Source organism: Desmodus rotundus, chromosome 2 (genome assembly GCF_022682495.2).
Source record: "Desmodus rotundus isolate HL8 chromosome 2, HLdesRot8A.1, whole genome shotgun sequence".
NCBI lineage: Eukaryota > Metazoa > Chordata > Mammalia > Chiroptera > Phyllostomidae > Desmodus > Desmodus rotundus.
In genome coordinates, this window is record NC_071388.1 from 106538131 (window position 1) to 106554918 (window position 16788).

General features: G+C 49.9%; 1 protein-coding gene across 8 annotated transcripts in view; it reads right to left on the reverse strand.

Moving 5' to 3' along the window:
- The window catches only part of FBLN2 (fibulin 2), a 92839-nt gene extending 77671 nt beyond the window's left edge, over nt 1-15168 (reverse strand). For 7 of the 8 annotated variants that reach the window (XM_024578078.3, XM_024578077.3, XM_053918522.1 and 4 more), the window contains exon 1: nt 15039-15168. Coding sequence is in view for 1 of the 8 variants with exons in the window: in XM_053918523.1 (XP_053774498.1) it covers nt 15039-15121 (83 nt within the window). In the remaining 7 variants the exon portion in view is untranslated. The remainder of the gene's footprint in view (nt 1-15038) is intronic. The other variant, XM_053918523.1, reaches the window with a different exon arrangement.
- Between the last annotated feature and the right edge of the window lie 1620 nt (nt 15169-16788).

Genomic DNA, 16788 nt, shown 5'->3' on the forward strand with positions numbered 1-16788 from the left:
GGTTTCACTTTTCTCCCTTCCTGGGCCACACTCTTCGCTGTTGTTCAGCCTCCAGTCCAGGTCCTCAGGGTCCTTCTGCTCCCCACTAGTCCTTTATTTCACCAGTTGTGCTGTCCTTGTGTTGCACCAATTAGGGGCAACTCACAATCTACCTTCTTGCTCTTTGCTCTCTTAGATGCTAGGGGTTCTGGGTGCTGCTATGGGGTAGTTCAGCCCCCTACTGGGTTGAGTCTTTCCCGGGAATGCAGTCTCCCCTAGCCCTGCAGCTCCCCTCTGCTGGGTGTTCTGTCTTTGTCCTAGAGAGGCAGTAGGCCCTGCAGGGCTCTGTGCGTAGGTGTTAGGTAGGCGTTGTAGGTGTGGTCCCTGGCAGGCAGCCAGGCAGTTGATCAGCCAATCCAGCCGCTTTGGGCTTGAGTCTCTCTGGAGGGCGGGGCCGCTTTGGGACTGAGTCACGCGGCACTGGGTCCGCTGTTTTGGGCCTGTGGGTGGAGCAGCTGGCCTCTGCTCCAGATGCTCACCCACCTGAGGTTTCAGGTGTGGGTGCCCCGCCGGGGTTTCAGGTGTGGGCCCCCAATCCGCTAATCTGCATGCGCGCAACCGGGCTTCAGGTGAGCACCCCAATGAGCTTTTTCTACACCCCTTACACACTCTTCCTTTTCCTTATACAGCTTGAAAGATGTTTAAATGGTTTTAAGGATACATAACCTGCAGTCTTTTCAAATCGCTGGCCATCTGCATACAGTGCCCATACAATTTCAATCATTGTCTCTACTTTTGGTTCTGGTAATGACAAGCAGCACGTATTCCAACTTTTCCAGTTTCATACCCACCCTTATGCCTCATCTCATGTGTCCTTTTAGCTTCACTAGACCTGAGATTCTAGATGAAGGAGGGTGGGGGCAATAGAGTCAGGCAGAAAGACACTGAAGACACAGAGAGACAGAGAAGTGGACCAAAAGCCAAGCAGACAGGGCCAGAAAGGAAACAGAGATGATAGAAACGAATGGGCAGGACTGAAACCATCAGAGCTCAGCTCCCTCAGCCACTGAGGCATCTGGAAGGAGGCATCAGCCAGACAAACTCTACAACTCCCTCAGGTCTTTGCTTTGCCAGTGCCCCAATTTACTTGCATGGCCCTGAAATTAAGGAATTTCTCAGGGCTGCCAACAAGGCAGCCAGTGTGAAGCAAATGGCAGGGTCTGGCCCAGGCTCTAGCACAACCATCAGGCCCCCCCAAGGCCATCAGCAGCCACTGCCAGAGCAAAAATGGATAGCAAGGATCAAGGGCACCCTAAGGTCAAGGTTCAAACTTTAACCCAGTTCTTCCCTTAGGCTGCTGGGTAGCTCAGAGCATGTGACCCCCTGAGCAGTCATGCTTTTTGTCTACATACGGGCTCAATCACAGTAGCCATTTGGCAACATTGGGAGGACTCAAGGAGATGATGCAAAGACCCAGGATCACACATGGCAAACAACAGGCAACACATGTTCAATATAAATAAATAAATACTGGCCCCAGTTACTCTAATTTTTTCACATTCCTCAAGTCTGCCAGTTCCTTTGTTCCCTCTGTCAGGCACACCTTTCTGCCCCTTAGCAAACTCCTATTCCTCTCTTAAGACCCAGCTCAATATCTCCTCTTCTGGGAAACCTTTTCTCAGTGTTCATGGCTCCCTCTTTTGACCTCTTTGCATGCTATACAGAGTTCCTGAAACTTCAGAGTTCACAGAAAAGGAAAAAAAAATCCTTGGCTTGTGTGGCTCAGTGGACTGAGCCCTGGCCTATGCACCAAAAGGTTGCTGGTTCAATTCCCAGTCAGGGCACATGCCTGGGCTACAGGCCAGGTCTACCTCCAACAGATGTATCTCTTAACATGACGTTTCTCTCCTTTTCTCCTCCTTTCCCCTCTCTCTAAAAATAAATAAATAAAATCCTTGGGAAGAAAGGAAGGGTGGGAGGGAGGAAGGGAGGGACAAAAACAAGAGGTTTAGAGCAAACTGTCAGAGAATAACTAACTCTGCCCACATCCTCACCATTAGCAGTAAAAGTGGTTGGGTTGGAGGTCGGGACCCCATAATCCGTACCCTTCTTTCCAACTCCCTATTTTAACACAAGCCACGCAGATGTTACTCATATTAGAACATCCTCACGTTCTCTCATGATGGGTCTACCGTGTGAGACAGGGACAGGGAAAGGAGTGTACAGGTCAGTTATCTGGAGCATGCCAGAGATGCTGTAGGGATCTCTGCCCACTTCTCCTGGTAAGAGAAACCCAATTTTCCTCTGGGAAACACCCTCTCCTCCACCTCCTCCACCCTTAGGCTATGTGGACTGCTAGATAGCCAATAAGAGGCCTCCTTCCCCCATCCACAATGATTGGTTAGGGACAGTCACACAACTCAGTCACACCAGCTGGTACTGAAGCTCCTAAGCTCAAAGCACTGAGCCTGGAGGTGCTGGGCCACCACCTGACTGTCACATGGCAGAGCCTGCCTGAGACATGGATCATGGAGACACAGCCCTAACGGCATCTTCAGAGGCCCTGGATGCAGCCAAGCCTGAAGCTAGTCCCCTGTATATTTTAATTCCATGACTTGTTTGCTTAAGTTGTAATTTCTGTCACCTATAACCAAAATAATTCTTACAACCATGAAAGAAAACAAGAACAGCAACTGTGTTATATCTGTTGCTGACTATGACTGGACTCCAAGAAGTTTGAGCTTCTGAAATTACTAAACTTTGTCCCAACAGCCTGCTTCACTGAATGCCCATTCTCAGAGAATGGCTAGAGACATGCCCCTAAAGCCATACCTATAGGATGACTTGGTGACCCTGCCCCTGGCCACAGCTGATTGGCCCAGGGTAGGTATTAAGCTGGGTTGATCAAAGCTCTTCCCCAGGACTTTGATCTGGGAATCAAAGAGAACAGACCATTTCTAGAAAAAACTGAACTAGGACACATCCAAGTTGAGGATGGGCACAGTTGAATCATTTTGAGAGAATCAACCAGAGAAAAGTACCGACAAAGAAAGATGGGTATGAGGGGAAACAAAAAAAAAAAAAAAAAAAAAAGGCCCAAATGAAAGATCAGATGAAAGCTACAGAAAAAAACACAACTAAGCAATGAAGAGATAGCCAATCTATCAGATGCACAGTTCAAAACACTGATAATCAGGATGCCCACAGAAGTGGTTGAATATGGTTGCAAATTAGATGAAAAAATGAAGGCTATGCAAAGTGAAATAAAGGAAAATGTACAGGGAACCAACAGTAATGGGAAGGAAACTGGGACTCAAATCAATGGTCTGGACCAGAAGGAAGGAAGAAATATTCAACCACAACAGAATGAAGAAACAAGAATTCAAAAAAATGAGGAGAGGCTGAGGAACATCCAGGACATCTTGAAACGTTTTAACATCCGAATTACAGGGGTTCCAGAAGGAGAAGAGGAAGAGCAAGAAATGGAAAACTTATTTGAACAAATAAGGAAGGAGAACTTCCCTCATCTGGCAAAGGAAATAGACTTCCAGGAAGTCCAGGAAGCTCAGAGAGTCCCAAAGAAGCTGGACCCAAGGAGGAACACACCAAGGCACATCATAATTGCATTACCTAAGATTAAAAGAATGAGATAATCTTAAAAGCAGCAAGAGAAAAGGAGACAGTTACCTACAAAGGAGTTCCCATAAGACTGTCAGCTGATTTCTCAAAAGAAACCTTGCAGGCAAGAAGGGGCTGGCAAGAAGTATTCCAAGTCATGAAAGGCAAGGACCTACATCCAAGATTACTCTATCCAGCAAAACTATCATTTAGAATGGAAGGGCAGATAAAGAGCACTTTATCTGATCAGGTCAAGTTAAAGGAGTTCATCATCACCAAGCTCTTAGTATATGAAATGTTAAAGGGATTTATCTAAGAAAAAGATTATCAAAACTATGACCAGTAAAATGACAACAAACTCACAGTTATTAACAACCATACTTAAAACAAAAATAAAAACAAGCTAAGCAAACAACTAGAACAGGAACAGAACCACAGAAATGGAGATCACATGGGGGGTTATCAGCGGGGGAGCAGGGGGAGAGAAAGAAAGATGGGTATGAGGAGTCCCTCGCTGCAGCACTCCCTGGAGGTAGCAGTCACTTGTCCTTTCCTGACGATGTATGAGAATCACTGTGATGGATGAAGCCCAGGTCACCAATGGGCGACCATGCTGTATGGTGAGGAAGGGCCTCTCCACCCACCCCATGCATGGAAAGCCACAGTCACTCCAAGGGGTGTACCTGAGTCAGGCACCTCTGGTCTTGGGATCATGGTGGGCATTTCAGGGAACAGGCAGCTAATGTCACAACAACTTTTCCATTCCCAGCAGTACATCTTCCCTCACACCAGGTCCTGTAGCTAATTAAGGGCCTGTAGCCAACCAGCCATTACTGTGACTGTTATTGGTATTACCCATTAAAAGCAATATTAATGACCTCTGCTCACCTGGGCTCAGCAATTTACAGTTTATAAGGCACTTTCCCATCTGACCAGGTTTAGACCCTCACCTCATCCAAGCCCTAGACCACAGGTGGCAAACACAAGGCCTGAGGGCCGAATCTGGCCCTGCACCTTGTTTTATCCGTCGCAGCACCTTGTTTCTACCTGGCGGCAACACTGAGCTCCTTGCCCTTAGTTAAGGAGTAGTTACATTTATACAGTCCTAAAATTACATTCAGCCCTTTGAAGGCAACCACGAGGCTGGTGTGGCCTCCCAGTGAAAATGAGTTTGACACCCCTGCCCTAGACCCAGCCTCACCTGCCAGCACCCATTGCCTTCTACTTCAGAGCTGAAGCCCTGGCACTAAGCCTTTCCCCCTGGCACAGCCTCCAGGTTGCAGGACACCTCGGGATATGCTGCCTTCATCCTCTCAAGCTCTGCACAGCTGGCACAAAGGGTGCAGAGCTGGGGAGCACAGCGGGTAGCCCCAGCCCCTACAGGAAAACAAGCACCAGCCACTACCCAGGAATCAGGGACTTCACTTTGAAGAACACATCCTGGCAGGAGGGGTGGCAGCCTCCTCTCACAGCCCTGCCCAGTGAGAGACATGCCAAGGAGGGCCCAGAAAGCAGGAGGGTTCAAAGAAGATGTGAGGTGTGTGATGACCAGCCAGAGGGGCCTTTCCAAGTGGGGCTAGAGATAACCATATATGGTATGGGAAGGTCTCAGGGCAAGACCCCCATGGTGAGTAAGGACCCCTCCGCACACTGTTTTAACCAGTCACAACCACAGAAAACTCTCAGTGCCATGAACATCTCCCTGCCACTTACCAACCTTCTTTTTCACAAAGAGTGGACAGGCTCAGACTGAGGGAGGGAACAAAAGGCAACGAGAATTTGGTCCTGTTTTGCATCTACCTTTATTTTCGTGGGTATTGTTGATTCCATGCGAGTGATCCTGATTTCTATCTATAGTTGTGACAGAACACCTCCTTTAAAAACAAATATAAATAAAACAGGGGAGGCATTTTTAAAAATATACTCAGTATAATGTAAAAGCATGGGAGGCAAGACACTAGATGGGATTATGCTAATCATCACTTTATGAGAAGAAGCCAACACCCACTGGATCCTTCCCCAAGAAAGAACCACAAGGCACCCATGGGGCCTGCCTATATCAGCCATGTAATCAGACAACAGCAGACAGCGATCCTGGGGTGTCCATGGTCAGACAAGGTGGCATAATTCATCTGCTATGAAGATACACAGAGGAGCAGATAGGAAACACTGAGATTCTAGGCCAGTACCAGCTACCAAGAGGACCAGGCTAGCTGATGAAGTGATGGGCAATGGGAGAGAAATAGAGAGCGAGTGAGAGCCAGGAGTGAAAGATGGTACAGTGTGGTGTGCCTTTGAGGGGCTGGCATGTATAAAGACCACCCGTTTCCTGAGCTGGCCCTGATCCTCGGTCCCCATCCTGTCTCCACATAGTTCCCACTTGGCCTGTCCAGCGCATTCCCAGGCAGCCTACACTTTCCTACTCAAAGTTCTTCTCTATCACTCCGACTACAGGCCACAGACTCAGGGGGTGTTGGGGAGGTATTCTCAGGGATCCCAAGAGTTCTCTACCAAAAAATTTTTTAATGCTGTGCTTTCACTGTTAGGAAACTCTAAGAAGAATAGAATTTTCTGGATCACCAAAAGCTTACTTAATGACCAAATACATGACTGAAAATGTAGGGCCAAGATGGGGAACCAAGGCTGAGGAAGAAGGAACTCTGGGAGGCTTCAAGAACCAGTGTGGGCCTTTCATTGCAGCTTTATTTACAAGAGCCAAGGTATGGAAGCAGCCATGAAAAAAGAATGAAATTTTGCCATGTGCAACAATGTGCATAGACCTAATGAGTGAAATAAGTCAGACAGGGAAAGACAAGTGCCGTATGATGTCACTTATATGTGGAATCTAAAAAACAAAATAAACAAGCAGAACAGAAACAAACTCACAGATACAGAGAACATTTTGACAGCTGTCAGATGGGAGGACTGGAGGTGAAGAAGGTAAAGGGATTAAGAAGTTCAGCTGGGGTGGGGTGGAGGGATGGGGAGAGAAGGCATACAACTGTAATTGAATAACAATAAAAATTAAAAAAAAAAGTACAGATTGGCAGTTAAACAGCTGGGGGATGTACAATAATATTATTGTACAATATAAGCATTCAAGAATATTGGCAATAGTCAATAATATTGATCATTTCATAAGTTACATAAATGCCTAATCACCGTGTTGTACACCTGAAACCAACATAATGTCATATATTAACTGTAATTAAATAATTATTTTAAAAAAATAAAAGAATCTGCTGTGTCCAGACCACAGAGCCTAGGGCTGGCTCCGATGCAGACAAAGGCATCTCAGAGATCAGAACAAAGAGAAGAGAAGTGAGAGAACAGGATGGCCTTGCCACTAAAAAGAACCTAGCTATCATGTATTAGTGGAGCACCACATACTTGCCGAAGCCCACACTTGGGGTTTGCCATACGTTCTTCAGTCTCCACACTAACCCTACTATGTGGGCACTACCACCAGGTCCCTTTAACAGATTGAGAGGTTGAGGTTGAGAGAGAAAACCCTCATTATCCAGGGTCATGTGACTCAGGCCAGGTAGACAAAACAGTGCCCCCTGCGCTTCCCACACACCTGGCTGGGCCCTCACCCCACAGTCACTCCACACTTCGCAGCCCTCTTCCTATGTTCTAGGCCATTCCCAGGGACAAAATGACAGCACAGTCAGCAAGGCTGTCCCCAATTCATAGAACAGAAAACTGAGGACTTAAGAGGTGAGGTGGCCTAAGGCCAGCAGTGTCAACCTGAAGGCAAAGGCCTCCTATGCCCAAAAACTGCTGGCCCACTCCCCAGGCACATGCCCCCTCCCCCACCCTCTTGGCCAGGCAGAGTTCCCAGGGTCCCCTGGCCCCAACCCTGGGCAGGCAGGCAGCACCAGCTCCCCGTCAGCTTGTGACTCAGGCGAGGTCACTCTGGCCCACAATACTCCATATAAAGCCAGGCTCCCCACCCTCAAGGAAGGAAACAACCTTTCCCCAAACCAGCACTTTCATTGCAACAATCTCCATATATGAGAAGGCAGAGGCATTTTTGCAGTGTTTCCAAATTCCAATAGCTGTGAGGACAATGAAGTAAAATGACGCATGGCTTGACCCAAGAGGGGCCCTGGGAGGGGACCAGCCTGGAGTAGATGAGTTAGTGGTATGTGTGTGCCAGTGGGACCTTGTAATCAAGGGGCAGCCTGCCTGGGACAGAATCTGGAGGTGGACAGACCTGGCTCCCTCTCCAGTTCTTCTTCTTCCCACCTCCCCTTCACCCCACGTCTCTGGAAGCCAGGTTTTCTCCTGTCCCTGTGTCTCCCTCACCTCTCTACTTTCACATTACAGTGCCAATAACACGTCTTCCAGGAAGCCTTCCCTGCTGACCACCCCGGGGTTTGGCTGAATGCTTCCACCAACCAGGGTCTCTGTGCTCTTCTCCAGGACAGCCCTGACCAAAGAGCATTTCATAACTACTTGTCTGAATCCCTGTGGCCCTCAGGATGGTCATGGGAAGGACCATGGCTTTGCCCACACTACAGGCTACTGCTAGAGCTGTGTGTGTGAGAGAGAGAACCCAAGGCCTCAGCCACATGTCCCTGGCGTGGGTGTCCAGGCAGCCACTAATCAGGAAGGCCCACTCCACAAGCCTTCCCTGGCTGCTCCCAGTAAGACCCGGCGAGGGCTGCTAACCCTCTGGGAGGAAGGCCACAATTCCACAACTGCCCATTACCCCATAAGGCCTGGATGTAGACCTCACCCTGCTCTCTCCCCTAGGGCTTTAAAATCTCATTCAGATCTCACCTCTCCAGGAATTGAATCCCCATCACACACAGAATAAAATCAAAACACCAGACTGGGCCCATGCTCTGACCACCTTCGTTTCTCACAGAGGTCCTGTCCTCCAGCTGCTTCCAGTCATTTGCACTTGTTATGCCCTCTGCCTGAACATCCCCACTGCACCCAGGACCTGCTCTGCTGGCCCTCTCTGACACTCTCCCTAAAAGAGCCCTACCCTCCCACTGCCAGCCCCAGGCCAACTTGTCTGCTGTTCCTCACAGGCACAGAGTGCAGCGCACACCACACAGAGTATCCACTTGTGTCCCATCTGCTTTGCCCAACCAGAAAAGAAGCTCTGTGCGGACAGAAGACGTTGCCTTGGTCACTGCTTTATCCTCAACACTCAACACAGTGACCGGTACCCAGTAAGTGTTCAATAAACATCTGCTGAATAAAGGAATAAGTGGTCTCGTTTCCTCCTTCCAACAACCCTGAGAGATACAGGTAGGGGAACATTTTACAGATGAGGGAACTGAGGCTCAGAGGGTAAGTAACTGGTGCAAAGAGCACAGCCTGTGAGTAGCAGAGCTAGGGTCTGAACCTTGTAGGATGCCCAAGCAGCACCGCACCACTTCCCTGCACCACTGCCCGCTAGTCCAGCCCTCCTGGAGTCGGGATCTGTCGCTAGCAGACTGTGGATGGGCTCAAGAGAGAACGGTCAGTGCACCAGTGCCCACCCCAGGAAGAGCCAGCAGTCTAATCACCAGAGGAAATACAACCACAGGAAAAGGGGGAGAGGGAAAGGGTGGGTTTTTCTTTTGTCCATTTGCCAAACCTTGCAAAAAGTGACTTTCTGACCATCTAATTTTAATCACAGTGGAAACTTTTGTATACCAAGCCAGGAAGACGTCTGCTCCACCACAAGGTCAGTAAAGCAGACAACTTAAAAACCATCGTTAAACACTTCCACTTAAAACTCACAAATAATCGTCAGCCACCAACTGCCCAGTTGCTTTTGAATTTAATGTAATGTTTTCAACAGGCAATATATTCGCATGGTTCAAAAACCATAAAATATAAAAGGCATACGGTGGGAAGTGTCACCTCACCTTTGCACGCTTGTCCCCCACCTGCACCACCTCCCCAGGTAACCACAGGTAACCACTACAGCTTGCTCCTGGTGTCTCTTCCAAGTTTGTTTCTGGACAGCCAAGCGAACGTGAATTGGTATTTCTTACTTTACACAAGAGGTAGTATGCTTTACATACCATTCAGCACATTGTGTTTTTCTCTTAATAGATCCTACAGAAAGCATCCCATTTTTTACAGTTGTGTAGTATTTCCCTGTCGGGCCATGCCAGCATCTATTTAACCAGGGTGTGTCACCCTGGATCTCAAATGTCGACAGGGCTCTCTCCCCAACCTGCCTGTAGCTTCTTACAGGTAAACACTGTCCCCAGCACCAAGCTGGCTCTAATGAGTGATTACCAGGCAGCTCAGCACTCCCGGCCACATCCACTCTGTCGAGGAGCAAAGCCTCTTCTCGATCTTATAGCTAGCTAGGGAGGGCGTCTTAAGACAGAAATTAATTCTCATCACTCCCTGGCTCACAACTCTCCAGCAGCTTTCAATCTCCCTACCCTGCCCCTCTCTGCTGTCCCTCACCCATTCCATCCTCCTCCCTTTGTGTCCCTCAAACATACCAAGCAGGGTCCCACCTCAGGGCCTCACCACTCTGGTCTCAACTCAGAAAACCTCTCTTGAATGACACCTTCCCTGCCTACCTGGATGTGGTTGCCCTGCTGCCTTACAGCTCCTTTATAGCATCTATACCTCTGGGAAATCAATGGAATTAATTTGTTTGTTGACCAAGTTATCCCACCTCACCCCTCCAACTAGAATATAAACTGTGTAAGAGCAAAAATAGTCTCTGCACTGCCCACCATGAGCTCCCTGCCCAGACCATTGCTGCCTGGCCACCCTCAGTACAGGACATCCAGGCTCCAGCAGCAGCTCCTGCCTGACAGAATTAGAAGTGATGGCCCTCTGGGAGGCCACAGGCTGACAGAGCATAGTGCTGGATCCTTTCACAGGCTGGAACAGCATCCCTGGGCAAGGCCTTTGACTGGGGGGTAGATGGGGGCAGAGAGAGTTCAGGAAGCCAGAGAGGAGGGCAACGCACAGCTGCCACCTGGACAGCAGACCCCAGGATTCTATGACCATATCCCAACTTCAGGACCATTAGCACTGGAAAACCATTGGGCAGCATCTACTGGGTTGGCTAAAACGTTCGTTTAGTTTTTTCCATATGATGCCTCTGTTATGGTAGCAGCTAGGAATGAGTGGTCAGAGGGGAAATAAGGCAGGACCCTCACCATTGCAATCTAACAAAGAACTTAATACAGGAGGCTAAAAGCAAAGGAAGAGATGTCTCACCCATTGACCCAGTAGTCCCTGAGCCTGGCTTGATAAGGCTGCCAGGCATTCCGAACAACAAGCAAAACTATGATTGAGCGGGAAGGTGCCAGGGGAGGGGGTGGTGCTTGAAAGTCTGTGTGTATCATCTCCACTAGCTGGGAAAAGGAAATCCTTGAGACTGTATTCATCCCAAGACCTGGTAGGAGGAAGGAGAAAGGGGTCCACAGTGAAGCCCGTAAAACAACTTCGAGTAAACTCCCTGCCTCCTGTCACATATACAAAATGAACAAATAGAGCCTGGAGCAAGATAAGGATTTGAGCTAACAGACCTCCACACGTGCCTACATTGGTGCAGTCACATCTCCCCAGGAAAGCTGGCACCACCTTTACCAATACGTAATCAATACGTAACTTCCTCACTCCCATCCCATCAACTGTATAAATCCTCAGAACAAAGGACTCAAGCTCTTGGTCTCTTGGCTATCTTGCCACACAGCGAGGGGCGGAGGGGGGGGGGCTGGTACATGGCTACCCAGCCTTTGGCCACTCTCTTTGGCCATCCAGCCTCTGGCCACCCAGGTGCTGGCCACTCAGCCTCTGGTTACCCTGCTCTGGCCCCCTTTGCTTTTGCTCTCCCATTAGAACTGAGCACTAATAAACTTTGCCTGCACACCAACAGGCTTGCTGATCTGTAATTCTTTACTGTGTTGGCAAGAAGAACCACGTTTCTCCCTTTAATAGCTCTAGCAGTACTTAGCTGTCTTTAATGTCATTGGAAACAATCTTGTTAGATTGTATTGTGATAGCTGTCAAATCAGAATGCATTCTTTTAAAAAACTTAACAAAATTGGCAACTTTTTGCACAGCCATTTTAATATTGAAGATAGACGAAAATACACATTCTCGGTATATTACACTTGATTATTTCAAGAAACATAAGAACGCAACAAAAGATTTGTGCAGTGTATGGAGAAGGTGCTGTGACTGATCAAACATGTCAAAAGTAGTTTGTGAAGTTTCTTGGTACTATTGACACTTTGGCCAAATAGTTCTTTGCTGTGGGGCTGTCTTACGCATTGGAAGATGTTTAGCAGCACCCCTGGCCTCTACCCACTCGAAGCCAATAGTGAGAGATAGCTGACATACTCAAAATATTCAAATCAATAAAGTTATTGGTGAAAATGAAAACTATGTCTTTTATTTTATGGAAAAAACTAAATGGATTTTTTGGCCATTTTTACAGAAGACTGAGGCCCAGAAAAGGGTGGAACAGGCCCCCAACACCACCTTATGCAGCCAGGCCCAGCACCTTCTTCCCCAACAGAAACAAAAATCTCCAGGAGGAAGAAGCCAGGCACTGTCTACCATTCCCAAGTTCACATGACACTGAGAAAGCTGGTCTTCAGTCAGTCAGTCAGTCAACAATCTTTCAGGAGGCCACACATCATGGGGACCCTAAGCTTAAGTAAATTCAGCCACCTGCAGGTGGCAAACAAGAGAAGAGCAGAGGGTCATGAGAATTAGGACTTAACTCAGTGGCTGCCCCCCCGCAATGCCACACACACATTGGAGCTGAAGCCAGCCTTCCCTCCTGTGACTGAGTCCCTTCTTATAAGGCATCTCATCCACCAAGGCCTAAAAGGAGTTCAAAGAGAATATGCTCACACCCACAGTCCCCAAATGCAAGGCAAACATCGAATCCAATGTCCAACAGGACACACCACAATGCCCTTGAGGCCATACAGACTCAAGGGACTTGGAGGTCTTCACCCTGGTGGTCAATGGGATCACAGTGAACATGGACATCAAGACCAGAGAAGGAAATTGCACTGGGCTTTCTGGAAAATTCAAAAGAAATTTAACAGCCATTTAGGCCATGTGAGATCTTCATCTTAGTCTCTGAATTTAGTTCTACCTTGACCTCTACAGAGAACGCAGCTTTACATCCCTCAGTTGTTCCACAAGCTCGTTAAGCACCTACTGAATGTCAGACATGCACCAGGCTCAGGAAATTTGCCCAGGGTCAATGGGACTAAGTCCTTCACCTCATGCATGCATTAAGAAGGGGACAAAGAGCTTGACTTTAGGGTCAAAAAAACCCTGGGTTGAAATCCCAGCTTGACCCTTTGCTTGCTACAAGACCCTTTCCGAGCCTCAGTTCCCCCAGCTGGCACAAAGGGGTAAGAATGTGACCCGCAGGGTCATTGACAAGATCTGGGAAGAAAACCAACATATGAGGCCTAGCTCTGAAGTAACTGCCTTTCTCTGATGTGGCATCCAGGCCACTAATTCCCACAGTCTAGCAGAAGGTGCCTGCCAGCATCACAAGATGCCAGGCCCCTGGTATGCCCATCAGTGCTCTGATGAGAAAGGCCTTGAAAGATTGGAGGTTCACTCAAGGATTCCCCAGCCATTAATGAGAGGACTAGCTTACACCCACTTTGGGGTGGGCAGTACAGCAAAAAGACCCCCATTTATACAGCAAGGGTCAGCCAACATGGAAGCCTAGGCAGGCCAGGCAGGAGCCAAGAATGCAAGCAGGCCGGGTGGGGAGTGTGGCCAAATGGTGCTCCAGCCCCACCCCCAGTGGCAGCAGACAGGCAGCACCAGCCAATGAGATGTGAACTTTGGGCTGCCAGACCCTGTGATTTTTTCAGAAGACAGAAATCCAGACTTTGATGTGAAACCTGACAATTTGTAAATGCTGCCAGCTAATTAAATTTTTTTTAAAAATAACAACACGGTAAGAGCCAAACAAAACATGCAGGGACAACCACAGCCAGGGCTGGCCGATTTTCATGCCACAGGAATAAGACTCTTTGACTTCATCCATCCCAGCCCACTGCCCCACCACACAGCTCTGAACACAGAAGGGAGGGTGGGAAGTTGAGGAAGCACTGCAAGCGACAGCTCCAGGTCCCTCCTTCCTCCTTCCTGGCAGGGACCTTCACCCCCATCTGCATGTAGGGAAGGTGAGGCCCAGAGCCCCAATCATTTAGCCACAGTATGTGCCAGTGCCAGGCCCAGACATCAAGGCTCCCTTACTCCAGGGGCTCAAGACGATGACCAACACCCAAAACCTTTTTTTTTTTTTTTTTTTTCTGGCCTATCATGTGACACCTCCTGGCCCAGACCAGCTTTGGACCAGTCCAAGTCAGGGCAAGAACTTGTGACAGCAAAGAAGGGGGGCACTCCTTCTTGGGAGAATAAGGAAGGGCAGGGGATGCAGGGGGTAATGAAAAGTGGGGAGGCTGACAGAGTCAGGGCCACCCCGCAGGCAGAGGCCCCTCCCCGTGCTCCCCAAAGCCACCCAGGCCCCTCTGTGAGGGAGCAGTCAGACAAGAGCCCCCCCACCCCAACTTCCAACCACTCAGGATAGCCTGAGGACTGTGCCCATGGAAGTATGGCATGGCAGTGCCTAGGCTATGAAGTTGTGGGCATATGTGACTCTGTGTGCAAGATTCACAGTGTGCATGGAACTGTTTGTGACTCCATGTATGTGAGACGCACATGGGACATATGATATGTGTGTGTGAGTCACATGTGTGGCAGACATAAGTGCATGTTAGAGACACACACAGGTTTAACAGAAACACAAATGTTTGATACAGAGGCACGTATGTCTGAGAGACGCCAGTGTGCAAGGCACATATATATGAAGCACGTGTGCACAAAAGGGCAGAGTGTGAGGGGTAATGTGAGGAGCCCAAACATGTGTGAGAGAAACTTGAAGGAGGAGGCTCTGAACATTGGACTGAGACCTGAGCAATAGAATGACAGGCATGGGGGTGGGTGCACCCACGAACAGTGTGCAAGAACTTCTGCTGGTTACTGGTGTGAGTGCGTGTGTGGCAGTGAGTGTGACTGAGAGAAGGGGGAGGGGTAACTGAGGATGTGTGAAGGAAGAGGTGGTGCCTGACCTAGGGTTCCAGTCTTCCCCTGGGTTGATGGGGACCAGGCCTCTCGACTTGGGAGACGGTTGGAAAGCAATGGGACAAGGGGAGGGGGGTTGATGACCAAGGGGAACTGGCGCGTGGGGGACCTGCCCGCGGAGCCCTAGCCCGCTGTAAGGAGCCAGCTTCAGTGCCCACATCTAGCCAATGGGCCTGACGCGCTAAGGGGCAGTCCCCACGGCCGGGACCTGGACGCGGGGTGCGCGGCCGTGGGGCCGCCGAGCCGTCGGGGCATTGAGCGCAGGCTGGTGGGGTCGCGGGTCAGTGGGGAGAGAGAGGCCCGGGCGGGGGTCAGTGCGCACTCACCTCGGGAAGCTACACACGTCCGTCGGTGCGTCTGTCTGCGGAGCCGTCGGCGCCTCCAGAGCTCGTGCGCCCCCAGAGCTCATGCGCCCCTGGGTTATGCGCGGCGTGAGGCGGGGCGAGGCACAGAGGGGTGGGTCGGAGCTGACTCTCTGCCCCTCCCCTGCCTCTGCCTCCGCCCCGGGGCGGGGTCTCCGCCCGACGCGCGTAGTGGGTGGGCAACCTGGTGCGGCTCCGTTCTGGCGGAGGTGTGCAAACCGAGACCTAGAGATGGCTGCGCCGCCGCGAGTTCGCCAAGGACCTCGACCCCTTCCCTGCAGCCCCTTCCCCCCGCCCAGTCTAAACTCTGAGTTCCAGATATAGCACTGTTGCCCGCAGCTAGGGAGCTTTGTTCTGGCCCCCTCAGCTAGTGTGACCCTCAGTGTCCTCACACGGAAGATGGGCTCAGAAACTCTGGACACGTTGGAAGGGCCTGAGGGGCCTGGGTACAACTCTTCAAAGAGGCAGACCAATGTGAAAGGGTCCACCGTCGACGGCAAGCCCAGCTTGGCCCCAGCCTTCAGATCCCGGGGCGGTTCCCACACTCCACTGGGCCTGCTGGCACTTGACACGCTAATACAGGTCTTTTGGCTCATAGTTCCCAGCCTCTAACTTTGAGACTGTGTAGGTTTGTCATTTCCCCCAGCCCACACAGCTTCTTGTGACCACTGTGGGACCTTGACCTCTGAATCCAGCCTCCTCATCTCTTGAAAGGGTTAACCCGTGCCTGTTGATGGGGAGACATAGAGAATCCCATGTCATGCCCTCAGCACAGGGCCCATTCAACAGGTGGTGAACACCCTGCAAGTTGTAAGTTCAAAACGGTAATTACTGTGACTCTGATCCCCACAATCCCGGCAGGGTGGGCATCCCATCACCTAGTACCCACTCATCCCCTTTGGCAGAGTAGGAGCCTGTGCCTGGTAAGAGGACCTGTGGGGAGCAGAAAGTTGGCAAGGAACTACATCCCAGGCCCTTTCTCCTGACTAGGGACTCAAAACCCCACCCCAAACCCACACAAATAAAATCCACACTGCCAGACCAGGGCAACACATTCTGTCTCCTCAGCAGCCCAGGTGAAAGGAGGACTGGCCTACAGCCACTGACTGGTCCCTGCAGGACTAAACTCTGGTACAGGAACTCCAAGTCTCTCCCCCATCATCAACTTCAGAGTCCAGTCAGGTCCAAAGAGAGTCAGGACCCTGGAATTCTGAACTTCCACCTGTCTGTCTTTCCCTGTTTGCCATCTTCTGTCTTTGTCTCTTCTTATTGCAGTGAAATTCACATAGCATAAAATTCAGCATTTTTGCCATCTTAAAGTATACAATTCAGTGGCATATAGAATATTCATAATGTCTCTCCCTCTCACTGTGTTTCCTACTCTTCCCCCGTCCTCTCTCTCTCTGTGTCTCTCTTTCACTTTTTATGTTGACCTGTCTCCAACTTACTTTGTCCTTCTTGATCTCTGCACCTCCTTCTGATTCTGTCCCATGGTCTTTCAGTCCTAGGTCCACATTCTCTGAGACCTAAGGCCTAGACTGGGCCCGCAAGGAAATCAGAACTTCCAGAACCACCTCCAGGACCACCTACCATCCCTGCAAGAAGACACATGGCCCAGTGGTTGCCATCTCATATCTGGGCAGCAGCCATGGGCCCAGAGTGTACCTCACCCCAGGGGCCTCACTGTAGCCCCAGACATGGGTGAGGCACCCAA